Source organism: Lithobates pipiens, unplaced genomic scaffold (assembly GCF_037356315.1).
Source record: "Lithobates pipiens isolate NorthernLeopardFrog02 unplaced genomic scaffold, aLitPip1_a1.2 Scaffold_18, whole genome shotgun sequence".
NCBI lineage: Eukaryota > Metazoa > Chordata > Amphibia > Anura > Ranidae > Lithobates > Lithobates pipiens.
The window spans coordinates 480355202-480381930 of record NW_027507758.1 but is presented as its reverse complement, the minus strand read 5'-3'; the positions used below and the strand labels follow the sequence as shown (position 1 = coordinate 480381930).

The 26729-nt window shown below is 45.5% G+C and overlaps 2 protein-coding genes across 7 annotated transcripts in view; one reads left to right on the top strand and one right to left on the bottom strand.

The window, feature by feature from the left end:
- The window catches only part of COPB2 (coat protein complex I subunit beta 2), a 47629-nt gene extending 30025 nt beyond the window's left edge, over window positions 1–17604 (bottom strand). The window contains exons 1-10 of the mRNA XM_077488389.1: window positions 17465–17604; window positions 15255–15392; window positions 11981–12067; window positions 9958–10084; window positions 9698–9846; window positions 8783–8929; window positions 6027–6126; window positions 1395–1537; window positions 921–1120; window positions 726–836 (exon numbers count right to left, since the gene is read on the bottom strand). Of these exons, the coding sequence (XP_077344515.1) occupies window positions 726–836; window positions 921–1120; window positions 1395–1537; window positions 6027–6126; window positions 8783–8929; window positions 9698–9846; window positions 9958–10084; window positions 11981–12067; window positions 15255–15392; window positions 17465–17467 (1205 nt within the window). The 5' untranslated portion in view covers window positions 17468–17604. The remainder of the gene's footprint in view (window positions 1–725; window positions 837–920; window positions 1121–1394; window positions 1538–6026; window positions 6127–8782; window positions 8930–9697; window positions 9847–9957; window positions 10085–11980; window positions 12068–15254; window positions 15393–17464) is intronic.
- A 67-nt stretch (window positions 17605–17671) lies between these two features.
- Window positions 17672–26729, top strand: part of CBLL1 (Cbl proto-oncogene like 1) — a 31050-nt gene continuing 21992 nt past the window's right edge. For all 6 annotated transcript variants that reach the window (XM_077488393.1, XM_077488392.1, XM_077488395.1 and 3 more), the window contains exon 1: window positions 17672–17832. In XM_077488393.1, the coding sequence (XP_077344519.1) occupies window positions 17820–17832 (13 nt within the window). In that variant the 5' untranslated portion in view covers window positions 17672–17819. The remainder of the gene's footprint in view (window positions 17833–26729) is intronic.

Genomic DNA, 26729 nt, shown 5'->3' with positions numbered 1-26729 from the left:
CCCCCCCTCCGCTCGCGGTGCCGTCATTCGTACTGTGGGCACCAGGCTGTGGCTTCACAGCCGGGCACCCACTGCGCATGCGCGAGCGGCGCAGGGCACCGTGATACGCCGCACAGTCACCTGGGACACGTGACAGGTCCCAGGTGACTGTGCAGTGTGAGAGGAAGTGATGTCACCAGCCCGGGCAAGGAAGAAGGCAGACTACGAGGGGCCCCCTAGCTACAGGTATTTAGAGGTGAGTAAAAAAAAAAAAAATTCCAATTTTTTTTTTAAGATTTTTTAACAATTTTGTATTTTTTGGTGGCAACACCACTTTAAAGCCTGATTTGCACTAGCAACATTAAAGTAGAACTATAGGCAACACTTTTCTTTTCCATTTAGATAAAGCAAAGATGGTTATAACCCCTGTCCATTTTTTCCCCCCCCGCCACCTGTGTCCCACCGAAGACCACCGAAGAGATTTGCCTTCACTTCCTGTCCCATAGCCAAAACAAGAAGTGAGGGGAAACCCCTGCACATTAAGGGAATCTTTTGAGGCTCCCCGGGTCACCATAACCAGCATCCCCATTGGAAGATTTCCCCTGTATTACTTTTCTGCGGACAAACCAAAATCCATGATTCTACACCATCCAAAATGAAGAAAAAAATAAATAAAAAATGTTTTTAGTTATAGTTTAAAGAGACCTATTTACTGTAGTAGAGAAAAGATAAAACATTCCACTTACTCAGAGGAGTCATGAGCCCAAACAAATTCTTGTGCAGATCCAAAGCTCTTGTTTCTCAGCGCCATAGCTGTGTATATAATGTATTCTCCATCTCCACACACTACCACAAACCTGAAATCAAATAGTGACTTGTGAGCTGTAGAGTGCATTTGCATAATAAACACTAGCTATGATACACAGAAAACCGGTCCTTACCTTCCATTGGGATTGTGTTGTATGGTCTGTGGATAGATTTCACAGCTGCCCATGTCCTTTACAGCGAGAGGGAGCCTTTCTCCATCCTTAATTTCTGTTTCACCCATGGCTTTCAGATTGGCCTGCTGCACTTCAGAGTGTTTGGCCCAGATGATTTTGCCATTTGCATCCATAGACATAGCTGGCTCTTCACGACCAAGCTAGAAAGGGAATAGCCATATAGTTCAATAGCAACAATGCAGAGGCATCTGTATATCTGTTAATATTGCAGCTTTTTTTTAAAGGGTACCTTAATATTTTATCTTAAACAAATAACTTTACAAAACTACTAGCACATATAGGTGAAGAAACTAACCACATCTGCGCCAATGATAAATAGTAAAATGTACAATTATGTGCAGACCACTAGAATGCTGTAAAAAATAAATCAACCTTTTTTTTCTTAAATGATACTTGTAACTTTCCATGAATTACCTTAACAATGATGCTGCCCTCATCATACCCAAGAGCAACATTGTTGGAGCCCCGGAGTCCACACACACACCAGACCCGCTCCATGCCATAGTTCAAAGTACTCTCTAGTCTGTAAGTGCTGGAATGCCAAATCCTAACAGTGCCTGTTGGGAAAGAAAGTTTGATGAAATGTGAGTACCCTGTGCCCCCCCAAAATATGTTTATCTAAAGTCTTCTTTCTGCTTCTCACAATGTAATGTTTCTAGCCTATAAATGTGTGCATTCTAATGTCTGAACTGATCACAGCTTTTGTACAATATATTGCTATAAATAAGAAAAAAACTATTTTTTTATGCATTAGACCAAATTAAACACCTTTTATTCCTTAAAACACACACACATATATATATATATATATATATATATATATATATATATATATATATATATAAAAATAATAAAATGTAGTAGTGACCTAGTTAGCCACCATTAGTTACTGTACACCTTAGTATAATCATTTTTTAATGTAATCTTTATTTTAGTTTTGCACCAAACATAGGCATTATAGGGAGAAACACTGCTGAGGTGTTATGGAAGCCTAGGTTGCTTTGAGCTTGTCTTCATTGTTGGGTCTGGTGTCTATTCTTCCTCTTGACAATACCCCACAGATTCTCAATGGGCTTTAGGTCAGGTGAGTTTGCTGGCCAATCAAGCACAGCAATACCATGATCATTAAACCTGGTAAAATCAGCATCTTCATAAAGCTGGTCAGCAGAGGGAAGCATGAAGTGCTCTAGAACTTCCTGGTAGAGGGCTATACAGACTTTGGACTTGATACAACACACACAGTGGACCAACACCAGCAGATGACATGGCTCCTCAAATTATCATGGACTGTGGAACATTTTGCATATCATTTGGAAATCAAGGTTCCAGAGTCTGGAGGAAGAGTGCAGAGGCAGAGAACCCAAGTTGCATGAGGTCCAGTGTGAAGTTTCCACAGTCATTGATGATTTGGGGAGCCATATAATCTCCTGGTGTTGGTCCACTGTGTTTTTATCAAGTCCAAAGTCAACACAGCCCTTACACAGGACATTCTAGAGCATTTCATGCCTCCCTCTGCTGACCAGCTTTATTAAGATGCTGATTTCATCTTCCAGTAGGACTTAGCACCTGCCCACACTGCCAAAAGTACCAATATCTGGATTAATGATCATAGTAATACTGTGCTTGATTGGCCAGCAAAGTTATGTGACCTAACCCCCATAGAGAATCTGTGGGGTATTGTCCAGAGGAAGATGAGAGATACCAGACCCAAAAATGCAGTCAAGCTGATGGAAGCTATCAAAGCAACCTAGGCTTCCATAACACTTCAGCAGTGTCACAGGCTGATCTCCTCCATGCCACACGCATTGATGCAGCAAATTCATGCAAGAGGAGCCCCAACCAAGTTCTAAGTGCATATTATATTGTACATGGACATACTTCTCAGTAAGCTAACATTTGTGTATTAAAAATTCTTTTTTTTTTGATTGGTCTTATGTAATATTCTAATTTTCTGAGAGCCTGCGAATTTTGGGTTTTCACAGGAAAAAAAAAAAAAATTGAAATATATCACTTTGTGTGTAACACATCTATATAATATAGGGATGCACTGAATGGGTTTTTTGGTGCCGAAACCGATACCGAAAATGAAAAATACACTAGGCCGAAAACCGAAACCGATACCGAAACAGCACCGATACCGAAAATGACTGTTTTCAAAAAATATTTTTATACAGGAGATGGTCAGAGACTGGGGACATGGTACAGGAGGTGGTCAGAGGCTGGGGACATGATACAGGAGGTGGTCAGAGGCTGGGGACATGATACAGGAGGTGGTCAGAGGCTGGGGACATGATACAGGAGGTGGTCAGAGGCTGGGGACACGATACAGGAGGTGGTCAGAGGCTGGGGACACGGTACAGGAGGTGGTCAGAGGCTGGGGACACGGTACAGGAGGTGGTCAGAGGCTGGGGACACGGTACAGGAGGTGGTCAGAGGCTGGGGACACGGTACAGGAGGTGGTCAGAGGCTGGGGACATGGTACAGGAGGTGGTCAGAGGCTGGGGACACGGTACAGGAGGTGGTCAGAGGCTGGGGACATGGTACAGGAGATGGTCAGAGACTGGCGACACGGTACAGGAGATGGTCAGAGACTGGCGACACGGTACAGGAGATGGTCAGAGACTGGCGACACGGTACAGGAGATGGTCAGAGACTGGCGACACGGTACAGGAGATTGTCAGAGACTGGCGACACGGTACAGGAGGTGGTCAGAGGCTGGCGACACGGTACAGGAGGTGGTCAGAGGCTGGCGACACGGTACAGGAGGTGGTCAGAGGCTGGGGACACGGTACAGGAGGTGGTCAGAGGCTGGGGACACGGTACAGGAGGTGGTCAGAGGCTGGGGACACGGTACAGGAGGTGGTCAGAGGCTGGGGACATGGTACAGGAGGTGGTCAGAGGCTGGGGACATGGTACAGGAGGTGGTCAGAGGCTGGGGACATGGTACAGGAGGTGGTCAGAGGCTGGGGACATGGTACAGGAGGTGGTCAGAGGCTGGGGACATGGTACAGGAGGTGGTCAGAGGCTGGGGACATGGTACAGGAGGTGGTCAGAGGCTGGGGACATGGTACAGGAGGTGGTCAGAGGCTGGGGACATGGTACAGGAGGTGGTCAGAGACTGGCGACACGGTACAGGAGATGGTCAGAGACTGGCGACACGGTACAGGAGATGGTCAGAGACTGGCGACACGGTACAGGAGGTGGTCAGAGACTGGCGACACGGTACAGGAGGTGGTCAGAGACTGGCGACACGGTACAGGAGGTGGTCAGAGACTGGCGACCTGATAAAAGAGATAAGTGCAGCCAGTGTTGCCCCCAGTGATGCAGCCAGTGTTGCCCCCAGTGATGCAGCCAGTGTTGCCCCCAGTGATGCAGCCAGTGTTGCCCCCAGTGATGCAGCCAGTGTTGCCCCCAGTGATGCAGCCAGTGTTGCCCCCAGTGATGCAGCCAGTGTTGCCCCCAGTGATGCAGCCAGTGTTGCCCCCAGTGATGCAGCCAGTGTTGCCCCCAGTGATGCAGCCAGTGTTGCCCCCTGTGATGCAGCCAGTGTTGCCCCCTGTGATGCAGCCAGTGTTGCCCCCTGTGATGCAGACATGTAGTCAGCGAGTACTTACTGTCTTGGTGCATCCCCAGTTGTAGGTGTAATTCTGTGAGGTGATCCTGTGTTTACTTACAGGGAATGTCCGCTCTTATCAATAGTTTTCTTAGATAAACACATCAGTCTAATGTAAATAATCTTATCAATATGTGGCAATGCTGTGAAAATCTCCTTCCTCTGATGCAGCCAGCGATGCCCCTCTGCAGTGAAGAGAGCCGTCTGGTTGAATAGAGCGCCGGGAACATCACAGCTTTAATTTCAATAGCTGTGTGTTCCCCGTCGCGCGCCGTCACACACAGCCCCTCCCCCTTGTCCAGGCACTTTGATAGACAGATCACCCATCCAATCTGGACAGGTGATCTGTCTATCAAAGTTCCCCGGACAAGGGGGAGGGTCTGTGTGTGACGGCGCGCGACGGGGAACACACAGCTATTGAAATTAAAGCTGTGATGTTCCCGGCGCTCTATTCAACCAGACGGCTCTCTTCACTGCAGAGGGGCATCGCTGGCTGCATCAGTCCTGCGCTATTCACCCCCTTCATGGGAGGCACCAGGGGCGGGGCGGGGTTCCGCCCCAGGCCCCGCCCCATTTTCGGCTCAATTATCGGCCGTTTTTTCCTTTCGGCAAATTGCCGAAAAGGGCATTTTCGGCCGATATGTTTCGGTGGCCGAAATTTCGGTGCATCCCTAATATAATATATACGAGTTTCACTTTTTGAACTGAATCACTGAAATAAATTATTTTAATTTTATGAGATGCACCTGTATATGTGGTCAAGTTGAGTGTATGAGGAAAAGGCTGCAGGTCTCTCACTATATTATATATATATACGGCTTCCCATCATGTCCCGTTCCCCCCCCCCCCCCTCCTCCCAAACATTTTCTAGAGCACAGAGATGGAATGGGACACTGGGTATTCATGCATAGCTTCTCAAACTCAGTCAGCGAGAAATGTGGAAGTCTAATGCCCCATACACACGATCAAAAATTCCACCAGCATAAGTTCGATGTGAACTTTTGGTTGGAAATTCCGACAAAAGATTGAGAGCAGGTTCTCAATTTTTCCAAAAAAAGTTCTGATGGGAATTGCCAATCGTCTGCTGCAATTCTGACACGCAAAATTCCTATGCATGCTCGGAAACAATTCGACGCATGCTCCGAAGCATTGAACTTAATTTTCTCGGCTCGTTGTAGTGTTGTACGTCACCGCATTCTTGACGGTCGAAAGTTCCGAGAACTTTTGTGTGACCGTGTGTATGCAAGCGAAGCTTGAGCGTAATTCTGTTGGAAAAACCATCCAAGATTTTTACGACAGAAATTCCACTCCTGTGTACAAGGCATTATAGTTTTAAACACATCTTCATGTACTATTACCTGTTGAAAATATTTTTTTTCTGCACTCATAGTAACATCTCTACCAAAATGTATATTGAAATCATTCAGACTTACCATCTTCTGAGCCTGTGATTATAATGGGGAGCTCGGGATGGAAACTGACACAAGAAACATTCTGAGCATGTCCTTCCAGAGTTTGGACACAAGTCTTGTTCTATACAAATAAATATAGGAGAAAATCATCAACTCTGCAAATGCTGTTAACAGCATGCTCCAGATTCATAAAGAAAATAAAAATAAAAAATGTAACATAAATTTAGAGCTGCATGATTCTGGACAAAATGAGAATCACAATTTTTTTGCTTAAAATAAAAAGATCACAATTCTCGCGACGTAAAATCTTTCACATTATACAAAAGAAATTGGGCTAACTTTACTGGTTAGTTAAAAATAGATTTTAACTTGAAACCAACAAATGTCAGAAAAGGGTTTAGTGTTTAAGGTAAGTGCAGGACTTTCCTCACTTACACACAAGTCTTTTCCATTGACAAATTGTTACAATGTTAATACCGAAGTTTCACTGCTAAAGAATGTTTTGATTCTTTACAGACTACCCGGATTTTCTCTTCCTTTCTTTTGACGGCTATTGCTTCACAAGAACAGAGAGAATTCTTTGCGGAAAAAATAAATAAATAAATAAATAAATAAATAAAAATAAAAAAAATAAAAATAAATTGCGATAGCGATTCTTGATGATTAATCGTGCAGCTCAACATACATTCCCAGGAGCACATAGTAAATATGAAAATGGCCTATCTGGGAAACCAGACAACAATCAGCTGTTTGTACATGACTCACCCCAGACTCACATGAAACGTAGGATGGAAGGTTTCTAACTAGCATTGTCAGCAGTCTAAACCTATTGGTGCTGATGTTTTATAATTTCTACATGTACAATACACTCCAGTGGCTAAAGGAGAGAAGCAAAGCTCATTCACCTTGGAAGGGTTCCAAATTGCAGGGCTACAAATAATTTTGCATGACTCACTTCTGCCAACAATGACATCATGATGAGGAGAAGCAGCCATACAATCATTCTGGATTTTTTTTAATTATGCTTCATCCCAGAGATGGTTAGAGCCCAAGATTAGGGGGATGGTATAGCTATAAATATTGCATCCTGATGTTCATCCTTGACAAGAATACACACTGAAAATCTAAGGCTGGCCATACATGGTCGAATTTCGAAAGAATTTTCTTTTGAAAATCAGAAAATTTTCGTGGCCGGGAATCTTCTTTTCTATCCGGGAATTTTCTGTTCTTGCACATGCGCATTTCTTTCTTCGATTACATTTCTCCCCACGATTCTCCAATCATTGATTAGAAAATCATTATTTTTTCAAAAAATTTCCAACATGTCTGATTACTCAAATTCGACGGCCACACGAAAATCGACTGTTGCTGCAGCCCATTAATGGTGCGAGATACGAACGAAAATTCTTAGATAAGATTTTACAAATTCGACCCATGTATGGCCTGCCTAACAAACATTCCTACAACCAAGTAGCTGTGGTTTAACCACTTCAGCTCTGGAAGAATTTACCCCCTTTATGACCAGGCCATTTTTTGCAATACGGCACTGCATTACTGACAATTGCGTGGTCCCCAAATAAAATTGAGGTCTTTTTTTTCCCCCACAAATAGAGCTTTCTTTTGGTGGTATTTGATTACCTCTGTGTTTGTGTTTTTTTTATTTTTTGCGCAACAAAAGACTGCCAATTTTGGAAAAAACAAACAATATTTTTTACTTTCTGCATTGAAACACACCCAATACATTCTTTTCAAAAAAATCTACATTTCTTCATCAGTTTATGCCCATATGTATTCTGTTACATATTTTTGGTAAAAAAAAAAAATCCCAATAAGCGTATATCAATTGGTTTGTGCAAAAGTTATAGTGTCTATAAACCATGGGACAAATTTATGGAATTTTTTTTTTTTTTACTAGTAATGGTTGAAATCAGTGATTTTTAGTGGGACTGTGACACTGAGGCGGACAAATCTGACACTAAATTACACTTTTTGGGACCAGCGCTAAAAAAATAAAATAAAATAAATAAATAAAAAATGCAGTCACTGTACTAATGACACTGACAGGGAAGGGGTTAACATCAGGGGCAATCAAAGGGTTAAATGTGCTCCTAGGGAGTGCTAACTGTGTGCTTAGCAGAAACACAGGATCTCTGTCTCCCCTACTAGCAAAACAGCGATCTGCCTTGTTTACCTAGGAAGACCACCATTCCGCTTCTCTCGTGAATGATCAGCCGGTCCTGGCAGACTTGGAGTCCCGCTGTGTGATTTTGCCTGTAGGAGCCGCCTCCCCACAGTACATATATACACGCGCGCTTGTAGGAGTTTTCATTCTTCCCTGATTGTCCAATGAGGCTGCAGGACCCCTGACTGTGTGGACAGTGCCGATTGGCCCTGTGCTGATCACAAGCACTCTTCCAGGAAAAAAAAAATACTGTCTAGTAATACACATCAAACTGAGCATGTGCAGCTTGCCCCCAAAATTCTGTTCCGTCAGAAAATGGTTTGGGGACTGTGAAAGAAGGGGAGGATCAGAGAAGACAGGATCAAACAGCCTTTTTACAAGATGCACAGCATTAACCCCTTAAGTTCCATGGTGAATATAACAAGCATGCTTTACTGCATATACAGTTTTTACTGTTGTGGGTTTACTAACACTTTGATGTTTAAAATTGCCAGAATCCAGGAACACATTGATAGCAGCGACACACCATCCTATGCACAATAACTACAGACATGTACATTTTTTCTTGCAACCCATGATTTCTTTTTTCACTAACCTGGTAGTCCCAGATCTTCACAAGTCTGTCATCAGCTCCAGAGATGAGGTATGGCTTGTCACCTCCACTATAATAATCAATGCAATTCACCCCTTTCTCGTGTCCCTCGAGAGTGAAGTTAGGGGAAGAGGAGCCAAGCTGCCAAACCTGTGCAAAACATGGACAGTAGAAGTAAAATGAAATGACACCATGACACCCAACATTAACATAGAACTAAAAATTCAAACTTGTTTTTTTTTTCATTTCGGATAGAGCAAGGGAGGGTTATAACACTGATCAATTTTGTTGCCATTATTGCCCCATTGGGGATATTTCAAGCCACTTTCTGTCCCAAAGTCAAAGTGGGAAGCAAGAATCAAATCCCGCCAAAGTGAAGGAATCCCTGGCTTTCACCAGAACTAGTGTCACCAATTGGAACAACTCCCCTCTAATCCTGTCCTGAAGACAACCTAAAATTCGGGTTTTCCTTTCACTTTCCCTCCCGGTGATCATGGTACACATGACAAATAGGCCAAATCTCTAATGGGAACTCAGACAGCAATAAAAAGCTGACAGATGTTCTAATCCCTCTCCACTCTATGCAAAACAAAACAAAAACACTATAGGATTTACTAAAAGGGACATATACTATGCACTGCGGTTGCACTTGCTTCAGACCTTAGTAAATTAGGTAAAGCATCACTCTACAAAGAATACTCAACCACATGCAAGAAAAAAAAAATGCATTTTTGCTTGCACATAATTGGATGATAAAAATCTGCAGAGCTTCCCCTCATTTCAGAGCTACCCTCAGATCTAGAGCAACTGTACTTGCAGTGCACAGTATACTTGCTCTGAGTAAATCAACCCATTTGCCTTTAGTTATACTTTAAAAAAATATTCCACCATCATACAAAGCAGCCATGTTTAATGTACCTTAATAGTGCGGTCAAGTGAGGCACTTGCAAACTGGTTGTTGTCTTTGGGGTTGATGACAATCTGCATGACGTAGTGTGTGTGACCTTCAAACACCTGAGAGCAAGACCATTTCTTATCCCAATCCCAAAGTTTAATCATCATATCATCTGCAGGAAACAGACAGACATAATTCACACAACTGTAAACAGCTATCTGCTCATGCTAACATTACTATACAAAAACAACACATTTTATTCCAACATTTTCAATAAACTTACCACTGCTGGTGAGAATGAAAGGCTGTGTGGGGTGTACAGCAATACAACGGATATAGTCTGAATGAGCCTCAAACATGTGAACCCGCTCCAATGTATTGTAGTTGAAGACTCTGATCTGCATGTCATCCTAAGATAGAAAAATAAGTGGTGAACTTAACACCTTCACATACAAAGCATCTTAACAGATGTTACGTAAATTAAAAAAAAAAAATGCTAGGGAGTGTTTTTCAAAGTATTTTGCCGAGAAATCAAAGCATGGATGAATGGGAGAGTTTGCTTTGAATATTACAAACGAATAAAATATCAGGTTTGGTTTGTGCTGCTCAGATGCAATGTAGTACTGCTTTAAAGAGGAAGTAAACCCTGATGAGTTTACTTCCTCTTTGATTCCCTGCAAAGGTAAAGCATAAATGGACTACTATGCATCGCATAGTAGTCCATTATGTGTCACTTACCTGACACAGGAGCCAGCGATGTCGCCGCTGTCCCCTGTAGTCCGGAGCATCCATCTTCTCGTGAGTCTCGCTGCTCCGCTGCTGTCATTCGACGAAGCCGCGATGACTTCACTCCCGCGCACGGGAGCCGCCACTCGTGGCATATCGCCGTCGACAGCGGCACGCTCAGTGCGCCTGCGAGCCGCTGTCTGCGGCACATGCGCCGTATATAGCGGTGCCTGTCTTTCGGCAAATATCTCCTAAACCGTGTAGGTTTAGGAGATATTTCTTGGACCTACAGGTAAGCCTTACCTGTAGGTCAAAGTGGTTTGTAAGGGTTTACAACCACTTTAAACTAGCAGGCACTATCTCTACATTAGAGAGCAGGAACCACAGTGGAACTTTGTCAAAGCACATTACGATCATCCCTAACTGGACTGAAGTATTCCAGCCATGGGAGAGTCCACACTGAGCCTTGAAAACAAGACCTAGATCACACATCACAGAAAAATGTACTCACTTGTTTCTAGTGTCACTCCATCAGAAGTGAAACACTAGGTTTCCTTTTGCCTGCAATGGTGTGATGCCTTGCTGGTTCAGCCAGCAAGGCAGCGACAACATAGAAATAAGAAAACTTTTTTCTCGGCCCTCCTTAGTGACAAATCACCAGACAGGATAAGTATAGGTAATAAGTATTTGACCCCCAAGCAAAACATGACTTAGTACTTGGTGGAGAAACCGTTATTGGCAAGCACAGAGGTAAGGCGTTTCTTGTAGTTAGAGACCAGGTTTGCACACATCTCAGGAGGGATTTTGGTCCACTCTTCTTTACAGATCTTCCCTAAATCCTTAAGGTTTCGTGGCTGTCACTGGGCAACTTGAACTTTCAGCTACCTCCATTTTCCTTAGGATTAAGGTCTGGAGACAGTTTGGGCCACTCTGTGACCTTAATGTGGTTCTTCTTGAGCCACTCTTCTGTTGCTTTGGCAGTATGTTTTTATGTCAGTCATGCCGGAAGACCAATCGACGACCCATCTTTAGTGTTCTGGCTGAGGGAAGAAGGTTCTCAATCAAAATTTTACAATACGTGGCCCCGTCCATTGGCCTCTCAATGCGGCAATGTCAGCCTGTACTTTTAGCAGAGAAATAGCCCCAAAGCATAATGTTTCCACCTCCGTGTTTGACTGTAGGGATGGTGTTCTTAGGGTCATACTCAGCATTTTTCTTCCTCCAAACATGGCGAGTCGAGTTAATCTGATGACAGCACTTTCTCCCAACCCTTCTCTGAATCATTTAGATGTTCATTGACAAACTTCAGACGGGCCTGTACAAAAACGAGCGGCGCTTTAGCGCCAACTGCTGGGCACTACCAGTGTGAAAGGGGTCTTACAGTTAGCCATTAAATAAGAGAAATACAAATGGTAACTAAAATACGCTATAGCAAGCATATAAACATTAGAATATCACATTCAGTTTTTTTGGTCTTTTCATTCATTTGTACCCTGCACCAGGACTAGGGCATTTTTCCCCCACAAAAAATAAAAATCCATTGACTTGCTGTAGTGAAATTGTATTTATTTCAAACTTACTGCTCCTGTGACGACCCAGTTTTTCCTAGCCACGAACTTCGCTGCTCTGACTGGCAAATCACATACTTCAAACGTTTTTACAAGTGTCTGAAAGCACAAATAAAGGTTTTAAGTCAAACGTAGTAAAACATCAAAGTACTGCATTTTCAACTTTTCATCAAGGACAGGTAACAAGAATTTGACGTCAACCCAGTTGGGTTCCAAAATCACAGCTACGACAACTAGTCATTTCACCCCAAAAATAAACCAGAATTGGAAGCTGGCAGCTTCTCTGGGTACATATTCCTGTTAGCTGCTCTGTTTAGTCTCCCTCACTGTGTATCTTCTAACACCCAACTTAATAACAGGAGCTACAGCAGCTGGGACCTAATGGACTAAACTTACAAGCCATGGAAGGAATTTATTTTACCATTTCACCTCAAGATAACTTAGTGCGGGGGTCAGCAACCTGTAAATCGCAGCCAGGTGACCAGTAGCTCACAGTTTGGGCTTGCTGACCTGCCATTCCCCGAGTGCAATGCAGAGAGACTACTTGTAAAGCTGGAGCTGTAGTAGGGAGCAAGAGCCGCATAAGCAATGCTTCCTCTGTAGTGCTGGCTCCTGTGTCATGAGGAGTAATACCAGCTGCACTCCACCTCTTATCCTGGCTAGCAGTCTCCAGAGTGGTGCCAGCAGCAGGAAAGTAGAGATCTTCAGGTCATTATGCTGCAATGCACTGGGCATAATAGCATAGGGCTCCTTTCACACCGATGTGTTGCGGTTTACTCTCACTGCGTGTGCAGATTTCTATTATATCCTGCGGGTTTGGTGCACGTTCTGAATGCAGGAGGTTCTGGTTCACTTTCAGAAAGTCCACCACACCAGCAGGATATAATAGAAGTCTGTGACAAAGCGCAGCTAACCCAGGCAAGTCACAGATGCCCTGTGCTGCACCCATGGCGCAGGTAAACTGCAGCACATCAGTGTGAAAGCAACCTTATAGGGGGCTCAGAACAGTAAGGGTTCATTTACATCAGTAGTTTAGGGGGGAGATTGTCGGTAAAACCCCATAGTTAAGATGCGTTTTACCACCCTTCCCAACTACACCCCCTTTAATCGCCTCACTCCTGCCCGCCGTCATATGACTTGATGGACTTTGAGCAGGTATATCTGAATGATGCCTGTAGCTACGGACATCATTCAGATATTGCCGTTTTCAGCTGGCGATTCCCTACACCATGAGCCCCCCCCCCCCCCCCGCTGCCCTCCAGTGCTCTTTACCGACTCACCACCATGATCGCTGAGTCAGACAGAGGATCTGCCGGCCCCCGGATGCTGATCATAGAGATTTCCAGCAGACCAGATGGTCGACGGATTCTCCATGATCGTCGGAGGCCGAGCGTAATGTTATGATGTCACACCCGGCCTCTGCATTCACCGCTTCGGCTGGGAAGCAGTGATCGGGTTTATTTTTATTTATTTTTATTTCCGGCTTCCCAGCCTAGTAGTCTGATTGAGCCCATATCTCACTATAAAGAGGACCTGTCATGTCATATTCCTATTACAAGGGATGTCTACATTCCTTGTAATAGGAATAAAAGTGATCAAAAATTTTGTCAAAAGAAAAAAAGAAAGTATAATAATAATAATAAAAAATAAAATAAAAAAAGCGCACGCATACATAAGCCCCACCCACATATGAAAACTGTGTTCAAACCATACGTGTGAGGTATTAACACAAACATTAGAGCGAGAGCAATCATTTTGTCCCTAGACCTCCTCTGTAACACGTAACCACTAAAAAAAATTCTATAGTCACTTATGGGGATTTTTAAGTACCGAACTTTGGCGCCATTCCACGAGCGTGTGCAATTTTGAAGCGTGACATGTTAGGTATCTATTTACTCGGCGTAACTTCATCTTTCACAATATGCAAACACATTGGGCTAACTTTACTGGGTTTTTTTTAAAGCACAAAACTGTTTCTTTCCGCCCCAAAAAAAGGCGTTTGAAAAATACCGTGTGAGATAAAAAGTTGCAACAACCGCCATTGTATTATCTAGGGTCTTTGCTAAAAAAAAAAAAAAAAATAACATATATAATGTTTGGGGGTTCTATGAAATTTTCTAAAAAAAAAAAAAAAAAGGTGATTTTTACATGTAGGAGAGAAATGTCAGAATTGGCCTGGGTGGCAAGTGGTTAACTGCAGTGGCTGGAGGTGTAAAAATGTTGCAGCAGGAGTTATATGCCCAGTCATGGTTGGTGGGTTTAGCACCTTCTAAGCATGACCCGTTCAAGTGGATGAGGCCACTCTGCAAATGCTATGCAACCTTGTGCAGTACAGCAAACAAGGGGTTAAAGCAGGCAGTGTTGTGTTGCTTTCTCACTATCTGCTTTAACCCCTTGGGCCCTGTAGAAGCATGCAAGTGCTGGGCACTTTCAGAGTGGCCCAAGTTATTTGAGTGGGTCAGGATTGGCAGGCCCTAGCACCCACCAAAAGCAACAGGGGGTTTCATTTCTGCTGCGCTGTGTGTATACCTTTTTATACTTTTACCACCCCCAACTTTAAGTGTGAACGAGCCCTAAAGGTGCTGCTGCCGAATGCAAATAAGGGCTCATTCACAAGTGCAGTAGGCACTGCTGCTCCTCTGAAAATAATTCCGAGTGTGTTTGATGGGTGGCGAGGAGGCGATATGTTGCCTCCTCACCACCTGATTTCAATCCATGATTGGCGTGCAATGCACTCCATTGCGACACGGTAGTATGGCAATTAGAGGTTTAAATGAGTTGTGACACTGTGCCTGGGGATATCCGACTTCATTTTGTTCAGGTAGATCGCCATCTATTTAAGGTTGCCTGCTCCTGCCTTAGTGCCATTTTAGAACTTCCCAAAATACTTTACCCCACCACCAAAAACTTGTGGTTATAGCTACAACAACTGATATAGCCACAGAAAAACCTGAAGTGTGGCCACATGTTGGACATATTTCTAAGTCTAATAGGTAGCAAAGGTATAAATCCAACCCTACTGAAGCAGATGAAAGACCTTGCAGTTATTTTTTTTCTCTGCAGTTAATGAATGTGCACCAAGCCAGGCTGGGTATGGTATAGGCACAGTTACACTGCTCCAAGCTGGACCAATGTAACTATGTAAAAATATACCATACCTGGAATTCTTCTTTAAAGATTGTCCCTTTAATTAAATAGCAGCAAACATCATCTATGCACGCTGTATGACATGTTTCATTCAATACATGACATTTACAATTCAGAGACAAGTTATATACTGCATTACCTGTGTCTCGTGATTCCAAACACAGACGCTGCCATTGTACAGACTGGCCAGCATCCATGGCTCTGTTGGATGTAAATCAACACTTTTCACTCGGTCAGATCGAGCGGTCAGCTTCCTCTTGATGTCAAGTCGCAAAGGCTGTATACAAAAAATGAAAACACGCAGTGTTAGTGATATAAAACACTTTCCACTCCTGTAAAGCATATATATTTTCTATAACACTCACTGGTTCTACCACATTGGGAGTTGGGTGGATTAGGGTACAATGCAGAGTGACCTGTGCAGTTCGTAGCTATAAGGCACCAGAGAACTGTACAAGCACTGACAACAGTTGTGCAGGTTCAAAGCCCATAGATGCGGCTGTAGTCTTCCAGGCTTGGAACATTTACCCTGCCCTAGGTCTATCCTGTTGTAAGAAACATGCCTCATCTACAAAGTTCTTTGCAAGGTGCTGTAAAATGTGATACATAAATAAGTGTTTATTTTGTAAACAGGAAGAAAAGAATGTGATGGAATGATCGGAGACTTGATAAAGGTTGGTACGGGTGATTCCACTACCATGGTTCCTAATTCTACACTGCGTGCCCACTTCACCTGACATATAACAAACTCCATCCTAATATGACTGAATGAACAATCCTTTGCGAAGCCTCCTCAATGAATAGTTACTGATAAGACTACATCCTTGACCATCACCACCTCAGAGCCATTTGAGCTGGTAACAATAGACTTGCTGATGATCTCCAGCTCATGGTCTGGTCTTTGGCGACCACTTCAAGTTTACATATAGTTAGTCAGGTTGAAAAAAGCCACAAGTCCATCTAGTTACATAGTATAGTTAAAAAAAAAAAAAAAAAAAACACACACACACACACACACACAACTATGCAATCCCATATACACAATTCTATACCCACAGTTGATCCAGAGGAAAGCAAAAACCCCCAGCAGAGCATGATCCAATTTGCTCAAGCAGGGGAAAAAAATCCTTCCTGATCCCCTGAGAGGCAACCGGATATTCCCTGCATCAACTTTACCTATAAATGTTAGTACCCAGTTATGTACATTCAGGAAAGTATCCAGGCCTTTTTAAAAGCAATCTACTGAGTTGGCCAGAACCACTCTTACTGCGAAGAATCCTTTCCATATTTGGAGATTAAATCTCTTTTCCTCCTGCTGTAAAGAGTACCCCTTAGTCCTCTGTGATGACCTAAAGTGCACAACTCAACACTAAGTTCACTATATGGACCCCTCATATAGTTATACATGTTGATCATATCCCCCCTTAAAAGTAATTGTAAAGGTTTTTTTTTTTGTTTTTTTTAAATAACAAACAGGTCATACCTGCCTGCTCTGTGGAAGGGATTTGCACAGAGCAGCCCTGATCCTCTATTTTCTGGGGTCTCCTGGAAGCGCTCCTTGGCTTCTCTTCTTGAGTGCCCCATTGGAGAGCCGCTCTCGGAGCACTCGTGCGGGCGCACTCCCGTGTCCTGCTGCTGCAGCCATTGGCACAGACAGCAGGACTTGGCCCCGCCCACCACGTCATTAGATTTGACTGACAGCAGCGGGAACCAATCCGTCCCTGTCGCTGGAACGATCAGGTTCAGGTAAGTAAAAGGGGGGCTCTGGGGCAAGCTGCAGCACAGGTTGTTTTTCACCTTAATGCATCAAGGTGAAAAACTGTGAGACTTTACAACTCAAATCTCCTCTTCTCAATTGTGAATAAATTCAGTTCCTCTAATGTTTCCTCATAGCTGAGCTCCTCCATGCCTCTTATCAGTTTGGTTGCCCTTCTCTGCACCTTCTCCAGTTCCCCGATATCCTTTTTGAGAACTGGTGCCCAAAACTGAACTGCATATTCCAGATGAGGTCTTACTAATGATTTGTACACCCCCAATCATCCTCCCAGTAGAGATGTCAGGCCATGGGACCCTGCAGTCTATGAGTTCCATGTCATGTCCCTTCCCTGTGCTGGGTCTGGGGTGCCAGGCCATGTCCCTTCCCTGTGCTGGGTGCCAGGCCAGGTCCCTTCCCTGTGCTGGGTGCCAGGCCAGGTCCCTTCCCTGTGCTGGGTGCCAGGCCAGGTCCCTTCCCTGTGCTGGGTCTGGAGGTAAGTCAATGTCTCCCGTACAGTAGTCTGTAATGTAGTTGGGTTAGTTTTGCACACACTAGGCTCCGGTACCCCGATCTGCCCGGGTCGGTCCACTCACCATGTCTCCGGGTCCTCCTGATCTCTCCTCTGACTGACGTGGAGCTTCCGGGATCCCGGGCCGATCTCGCGATGTAAACCTTCCACTTCCGGTCGGTGCTTAGACCTGGGGATGTGCAGCTGCCATCTTGTGGTTGGAGAGTGTCAGAAACTCTTGACGTGGCCGTAGCAGAACTGAGGGGCGGCCATACTACGATTGGCAGATGTCCCGGCGCGGCGATTTCCGGCCAACAGGGACGCGCCTGGCCGACAAGCGCGTTCTGGACACCTCTCACGCGCGCTCCCGGCAGCGGCGCTCCTTCCCTTTCCTGTGAACGTTGTGCGACTTCCGCTCCCGGAGTGCTCCGCGCCGCATCATGGACCATAGCGGTGAGTATCGGGGGGACGGCGGCCAGGGCTTCTCACTACGCCCCTGTGTGCCTGCCCTGTTGGGTGTATCATGGCGCCCTATCTGTCCCGCAACCTGCGCAGTCCCTGCTATGATGTGCCGCTCTCACGGCTGCTATGCCTTCCTCCTGATACTCAGGCGGAGGATGAGGCCTGGCCCCGCCAGCTTCCTCATCAGGGCAACAGTGCCCGGCCTTCCTCCATCAGCGATCAGATGTTCCTGGCAGAGCCCACACACCCTTCTTCCATCAGTCACCCACCCTCCTCCTGTCAGTACTGAGTCAGGCCAAGTCTTCATCTTCCTCCACAATTCATCGGCCATTCCCTGTTAGTGTTGTGCCCAGACAGATTTTGGTCGTCTTCTGTCCCAAAGTCTTCTTCCTCCCCCCGTTCTTCCATCTCGGTCGTTTTCCTTCCCATTCATCCACCTTGGTAGTTTTCCTTCCTGTTCTTCCACCTTGATCGTTTATCTTCTCGTTCTTCCACCTTGGACGTTTATCTTCTCGTTCTTCCACCTTGGACGTTTATCTTCTCGTTCTTCCACCTTGGACGTTTATCTTCTCGTTCTTCCACCTTGGACGTTTATCTTCTCGTTCTTCCACCTTGGACGTTTATCTTCTCGTTCTTCCACCTTGGACGTTTATCTTCTCGTTCTTCCACCTTGGACGTTTATCTTCTCGTTCTTCCACCTTGGACGTTTATCTTCTCGTTCTTCCACCCTGGACGTTTATCTTCTCGTTCTTCCACCTTGGACGTTTATCTTCTCGTTCTTCCACCTTGGACGTTTATCTTCCCGTTCTTCCACCTTGGCCGGTTATCTTCCCGTTCTTCCACCTTGGCCGGTTATCTTCCCGTTCTTCCACCTTGGCCGGTTATCTTCCCGTTCTTCCACCTTGGCCGGTTATCTTCCCGTTCTTCCACCTTGGCCGGTTATCTTCCCGTTCTTCCACCTTGGCCGGTTATCTTCCCGTTCTTCCACCTTGGCCGGTTATCTTCCCGTTCTTCCACCTTGGCCGGTTATCTTCCCGTTCTTCCACCTTGGCCGGTTATCTTCCCGTTCTTCCACCTTGGCCGGTTATCTTCCCGTTCTTCCACCTTGGCCGGTTATCTTCCCGTTCTTCCACCTTGGCCGGTTATCTTCCCGTTCTTCCACCTTGGCCGGTTATCTTCCCGTTCTTCCACCTTGGCCGGTTATCTTCCCGTTCTTCCACCTTGGCCGGTTATCTTCCCGTTCTTCCACCTTGGCCGGTTATCTTCCCGTTCTTCCACCTTGGCCGTTTATCTTCTCGTTCTTCCACCTTGGCCGGTTATCTTCCCGTTCTTCCACCTTGGCCGGTTATCTTCCCGTTCTTCCACCTTGGCCGTTTTTTTTTTTTCTTCCCGTTCTTCCACCTTGGCCGTTTTTTTTTTTTTTCTTCCACCTTGGCCGTTTTTTTTTTTTTTTTCTTCCCGTTCTTCCACCTTGGCCGTTTTTTTTTCTTCCCGTTCTTCCACCTTGGCCGTTTTTTATTCTTCCCGTTCTTCCACCTTGGCCGTTTTTTTTTCTTCCCGTTCTTCCACCTTGGCCGTTTTTTATTCTTCCCGTTCTTCCACCTTGGCCGTTTTATTTTCTTCCCGTTCTTCCACCTTGGCCGTTTTTTTTTCTTCCACCTTGGCCGTTTTTTTTCTTCCCGTTCTTCCACCTTGGCCGTTTTTTTTCCTCCCGTTCTTCCACCTTGGCCATCTTCCATCCCAATATGTTTTTTCCTCTTGTTTTTCCCATGTAGTCTTCCGCCTCAGTCTTCTTCTTTCCCTTTCTTCCATCTTGGCTGTCTTCCTTCCTATTCTTCTGTTTTGTTGTTCTTCCTTCTCAGGGTTTTCTTTCTCCTTGATCATCTTCTGTCCCAAACTCTCCCTTTGTTAGTGCTCAGACCATTGCATTCTGAGTGCTGTGTGCAGTAGACACCTAATTCCACCCTTGCTTGGGTCATTCCCTGTCATTGTACTCTCTTCACCATAGCCAGGCTTCTATTTTCATCCCAGTCATCCTTCATTCGGTTTTCATCAATCAGTGCCCACACCATTTTCCAGTGTTAGTACTGTGGCCATCCCCCAGAGCTTGGGATTAAGACTGCCTTCAAATAGGGTGTCCAGGTGGTTCCTAAGGCATCTTGTGGCTCCAGGCTGGGGTTATCGTCCTATCAATACCATGGTGGTAACTGTTTTTTTTAACCATCCCCTGTATAGTAAAATGATGGCAGGCAAGATCCCCCCCCCCCTCATTCTGGGATAATACCATATGACGGCACCACTGTTCGCACAGGTGCGCCATGTCCCTCGGACACGGTGCAACCCTGATCTTGGTAAAGAGCCGATGACAGAGCTGTTTACCCATGTGATTGGCTGTGCCCAATTACAGCTGGTCACATGTAAACACAGAAGTGCCGTTTATCAGCTCTCCTCGCCTCACACTGACAGTGTGAAGAGAAGCGAGCCAATCAGTGGCATCTCCTCACGGGGTGGACCTGTAAAGGTAGTCAGGGTACTGATTATCAGTGTAGCCCCACCAGTGATGCCATTTTGTGCCCATAAGTGCAGCCTCATCGGCCCACATCAGTGAAGGCGAAAAATTATATGTTTACAAAATTTTCAGACTTTTTTTTTTTTTCCATTATTTATTTTTACCAAAAAATAATGATTAAATACCACCAAATACAAGCTCTATTTCCCAAGTGTTCTTCCAGGACAGCCCTTGAGAGATGGAGCTCCTCCCATCGACCCAGGAAACACATTGCCACAGTTCAAAAGGCGGTCCCTCAGGTCCCTGGTCAGTCATTTGTGTTTCCTCCGTCGGAGGAACATGTTGCCAGGAACCTGAAGGCCCCTCTCAGGGGCTGCCTGAGAACCTGTAGCCATGAGGGACCGGGTCCTATTCCTTGGCTGCAGTTTTGGGTCCATACCTTTTTTAAACGGCTCGGGTACCGTCCAGCTGATTCGGAGCAGACCCGTTACCCTCCTCCTTCCAGTGCCGAGGTGGCCAGGGGCAGAATGGCGCTGGTTTCCCCCAGGAGCGGTGAGTGGAACCTCCATCTCAGCTCCTTGTTGCGGTGGGGTCGGAGACGCCGAGCGTCACTTCCGGCGGAACCGCGTCATCACTGCGTGCCGAGACTTCCGGTTCCGGGTCTCTAAAGGTACAAGGAGGAGAGGGAGAGCCAGCGCTGTGCCTGTGAAGCCCGACCAGCGTCCAGCAATACCGGACTAGCGGCGGGATCGGGAGCATCAGAGGGGGACCATGGAGGCTATTCCCCAGGATACTCCGGCGGAGACAGGCACCAGCCAATCCCAGGTAGGCTGCTGGGCATGCTATTACTCTGGTGGAGTGGTGGTGTTTGTAGGCTGGGTCCTGTAGTGCCCCACGGTGGCGGTTTACTCACAGTGAGATTGTTTGCACTTGGTGATTGAAGGAGGGACATGGGGCTGACGCTAAGAAATCCTTTGTCTTCTTATTTCAGGCTAAAGATATCCCAAGGGAAGACAAGACAGGCCGCAAAAAGTGTCCTAATTGTGGGAATAGGTTGTCCTCTGGCTCTAACAAAGCCCTATGCAAGCAATGCATTGCAAGCTTGCTTAAATCTGAGGCAGATTCCCCTTTAGCAAAGTTTTTGGGCTCCTTTAAAGAGGAAATGGCGTCGACCTTTAAGTCCCTCCGGGAGTTAATCACTGACGTGGGATCAGCTGCAGCTGCCTCCACGAGTAAAGCAACTATAATCTCTTCCTCACCATGCCTTACAACACCCAGCTCAGGGGAGCCCCGTATGATCAGGGAACCTAGCCCCACGTTGATTAGCCCCGATTCCTCTGACACTGACTCGGGTCAGGAAGAGGATCAAGTAACATCCAAAGCCTCAAAGTATAGATTGTCTCTTGAGGAAGTAGATGAGCTAATGGGGGCTATCTATGATACGCTGGAAATTGAGGAGGAAGAAACTCAGTTATCTAGACATGATCAAATGTATGAGGCTCTGGGGAAAAAGAAAGCAAGGGTTTTCCCTATACATAAGGTGCTTTCTGACCTTGTCCTTAAGGAGTGGTCTGAACCAGATAAAAAGGTTTTCTTTCCTAAATCCCTTAAGAGAAGGTTCCCTTTTGATGAGAGCCCAGAGGCGGTCTGGAATAAAAATCCTAAACTAGACGCCCCTTTGTCCAAAATCTCAAAACAGGCTGATCTGGCTTTTGAAGATATGGGTCACCTGAAAGATCCAATGGACAGGAGAACTGACATTGTCTTAAAGAGGCCCTGGGATGCCTCTATGGCAGGCTTAAAACCAGCTCTAGCCACTTCTTGTGTAGCTAGAAACCTGGAGTTCTGGTTGTCGCAACTTCAAGAACATTTAAAAGCAGGCACTCCTAGGGGGGAGCTTCTGAAATCCTTCCCTATGCTTTTTAAGGCCACCAGTTTCATCTCTGACGCCTCCACGGACTCCGTAAAATTTGCGGCTAAGTCAGCAGCACTTTCAGTGGCAGCAAGGAGGTCAGTATGGATGAAAACCTGGGGGGGAGACACGGCGTCTAAGACCCGCCTGTGCAGCGTCCCTTTTACAGGAGACTTAGTCTTCGGGCCTGAATTAGACTCCGCCTTAGAAAGGACGGCGGATAAAAAGAAAACCTTTCCCGCAAAAAAGAAAAATTTTCAAAGAAAAATTTTTCGTCCCTTTAAAGAACCCTCTAAACCAGAGAAGAGTTCAATCCCCAAAAAACATTGGTCGGGGCATAAAGGGAAAGGAAAAGGGGGCATACTGTTTAGCCGCCCCAATCAGGATCCCAAACCCCAGTGATGCCAGGGTCCCTGTGGGAGGAAGATTAAGCCAATTCCTTCCACAATGGGAAGAGACAACTTCAAACGAATTTGTCTTAAACATAATAAAAAGGGGTCATGCGCTGGAGTTTCACAGCCGCCCTCCTTCAAAGTTTGTAGTGACAAAACTTCCAAGTCACTCAGAAAAGGCCAGGGCCTTACCCTTACTGATAGGGGAGATGGTGGATCAAGAAGTATTGACACCAGTCCCTATACAGGAACAAGGAGACGGTTTTTACTCTCACATTTTTGTAGTAAAAAAGCCGTCAGGAAGATTCAGATTAATTATGAATCTCCGACCATTGAATCGCTCCATCCGTTACAAGAGATTTCGGATGGAGTCCATTTACTCCATAAAGAATCTCCTGCAGAAAGAGATGTTTATGGCTACCCTGGATTTAAGGGATGCTTATCTGCATATTCCAATAAAGGAGGAATGCCAGAAATTCCTTAGAATGGCAGTACAGATAGACACAAGGGTTTACCACTTTCAGTGCCGAGCGCTTCCCTTCGGTCTGTCATCCTCCCCAAGAATCTTTACCAAAGTTCTCGGAGAGGCTTTAGTTCCACTGAGGCTTCAGTCAGTCTCAATTATTCCCTACCTAGACGATCTACTCCTAACAGCACGCTCGGAGAGTCGTCTTTCTCAGGATCTGGAGTTGACTCAACTCAGCCTGAGTCGGTTAGGGTGGATTGTCAGCCAGGAGAAATCCAAGACAACCCCAACACAGGAGATTCTGTACCTGGGTTACTGGATCAAGTCAGTAGATCAAAAAATTATACTGCCGGAAGAAAAGATTTTGAATCTGTGGCAGAGAATATCTTTTCTTCAATGCAGCCCCAAATGTACAGTGAGGGAAGTAATGTCGGTCTTAGGTCTTATGACAGCAGCCATTCCAGCCGTACAATGGGCCAGGTTCCACCAAAGAGACCTTCAGGGGTTTCTGCTAGAACAATTAAGGGGCAGAGATCTGGAGGAGGAAGTTTTGATCCCCTCAAGGATAAAACGCTCCCTCTGGTGGTGGAAGGACAGGGAGAACCTGAACAAAGGGGTTCATTGGGTCCTTCCTATCACTTCAACACTGACAACAGATGCGAGCAGTTGGGGCTGGGGAGCCCACCTCGGCTCAAGCTGGGTCCAGGACAAGTGGACCCCGGAAGAGAAATGTTTCTCTTCCAACTGGAAAGAGCTAACAGCAATCCTGAGAGCGGTCTTAGCCTTTCACCCCACAATACAGGGTCACCATCTACAAGTCCGTTCAGACAATATGACGGCTGTAGCATACATAAACAAACAGGGAGGTACCAAAAGTCCTCGTTTGATGGTAGTAGCCAGACGCATTTTCCAGTGGGCAGAAGCCAATCTGGAATCCATTTCTGCAGTCCACCTGAAAGGGGAGCTGAACAACACGGCGGACTTCTTGAGTCGACAAAAGATTTCGAACCAAGAATGGTCCTTACACCCAGAGGCATTCAATCTCATAACAAATCACTGGGGAAAACCAGAGGTAGACCTTTTTGCGAACAAAAACAATGCAAAGGTTCCAAATTTTTTCTCGCTAAAACCAGGAGATCGGCCCCTGGCTGTAGATGCCTTGCAAGCTCCATGGTCTTTCAGTCTGGCGTATGCTTTTCCCCCTCTTCATCTCATTCCGAGGGTCCTAGCAAGATTCCTCAAGGAAAAAACCTGTTTGATTCTAGTAGCACCGTTTTGGCCCAGGAGACCATGGTTCACAACGTTGCTACAATTGACAGATTGTCCACCTCTAAGGCTTCCCTACAGACAGGACCTCCTGTCGCAGGGACCTCTTTACCATCCACAGGTCGCCACACTGAAGCTTTCGGCGTGGTTACTGAGGAGGAAATCTTAAAGAGTAAGGGCCTGACAGATGAGGTAATTGCGACCTTACTACAGAGTCGCAAACCAGTCACGAGGGCTATTTACAAAAAAGTCTGGCAAAAATTTAATAGCTGGTTGAATAGCCGTGACATAAACACGGCTAATATTCTACAGTTTTTACAGGAAGGTGTAAACAAGGGTTTAACCCTAAGTACCATTAAGGTACAGATAGCTGCCTTAAGTGTGTACCTAGATGAACGTTTACAGGAAAATCCTTTTGTCGCTAGATTCTGTAAGGCAGTCGCTAGACGCAAGCCAGTCAGAGTCACCAAAGTCCCATCCTGGGATTTAGCAGTTGTACTAAAAGCTTTCTTGGGGTCACCCTTTGAGCCTATCTCGGAGGCCTCCTTAAGGCTTGTTACATTTAAGACAGTACTCCTGGTGGCAATCACTTCAGCCCGTAGGGTCAGTGAAATCCAAGCCCTTTCCATCAGGGAACCTTTTCTACAGATCCTAGAAGACAGAGTCATTCTAAAGACAGACCCTGGGTTCTTACCAAAGGTAGCATCTAGCTTCCATAGGTCCCAAGATATTGTCCTTCCCTCATTTTGTCAAAATGCAGCAAATGAGAAAGAGGAACGTTTTCATTTATTGGATGTGAGGAGGTGTGTTCTAGAATACCTTAAAGTAACAAATCCATTCAGAATTTCAGACTCCCTTTTTGTCCTTTTCTCCGGACAGCGTAGGGGACAGAAAGCTTCAAAAGTAACCATAGCTAGATGGATTAGGCTAGCTATAGCAGAGGGGTATAAGGCCTTGAATAGAGATCCTCCTGAGGGTGTTAAAGCTCACTCCACAAGAGCGTTGTCTGCATCCTGGGCAGAAAGAGCTGGTGCCACCCCGGAGCAGGTATGTAAAGCAGCCACATGGTCAAGCTTTTCCACCTTTACAAGGCATTACCGACTGGACTTAATGTCTAGTCAGGATCAGGCCTTTGGGAGGAAAGTCCTCCAGGCCGTGGTCCCCCCCCTAATCTGGTAAGTACTTGGGGATCCTCTCAAGGGCTGTCCTGGAAGAACACTTGGGAAAACTGGAGTTAGTACTTACCGGTAACTCCTTTTCCGGTGGTCTTCCAGGACAGCACGATCCCACCCTTTATTTGATTATAATGATGTACTAATGTTATTACCTGTTATGGTTTATATGTTTTTCAGTTCCATCCTTCGGTTCTTGGTGAATGACTGACCAGGGACCTGAGGGACCGCCTTTTGAACTGTGGCAATGTGTTTCCTGGGTCGATGGGAGGAGCTCCATCTCTCAAGGGCTGTCCTGGAAGACCACCGGAAAAGGAGTTACCGGTAAGTACTAACTCCAGTTTTTGTGTGAAAAAATATAAAAATGTTGTTTGGTACAGCATTGTATGACGGCGCAATTGTCATTCAAAGTGTGAAAGCGCTGAAAATTGGTCTGTGCAGGAAGGGGGTAAAAGTGCCCAGTATTGACAAGGTTAAACGTGAATTGTCTGTGTTTTATTTTGTAAACAGCAAATGTGTTCAATAACAAACTACAGCAAGAGGGTATTTTTGATAGCAAACAGAAATTGCAAATAAAAATGGACATAAGCTCCGACGTGAAATGTTTGTTGTCAGTGTTTTTGGTTTGAAGGGATCTAGACTAGCCATTGTGTTAGTTCTTATTACGTGCAGCGGCTTGTCTAAGGTGCCAAAGTTTCACCAAAAACTATGTACACAGTGATTGTCACACCACATGCACAGTTTCATTCCGCTAACACTAAGCTCTTGTACACACGGTCAGAGAATCCGTCGGAATGTGTCCTATTGGACCGTGTTGTCGGATAATCTGACTGTGTGTGGTATGCATCGGACTGATTCCGTCGGACCCAATTTTCCAACTTGTTGGAAATATTTCCCGACAAACTGGTCCGATCGGACATACTCCGATCATGTGTAGAGAATTTTGATCGGACCAAGTGCCACGCATGCTCAGATCAAATTCCTACATCAAAGCTATTGGCTACTAGCCTGAATGTAGTCCCATCGTAACGAAATTACGTCATCACATTCTGAAAGATCGGATTTTTCGACAACTTTGTCCGACCGTGTGTATGCAACAGTTTCGGACAAGATCCGACGGATTTGGTTGTCGAAATCTCCGACCGTGTGTACAGGGGCTAAGGCGCCATTC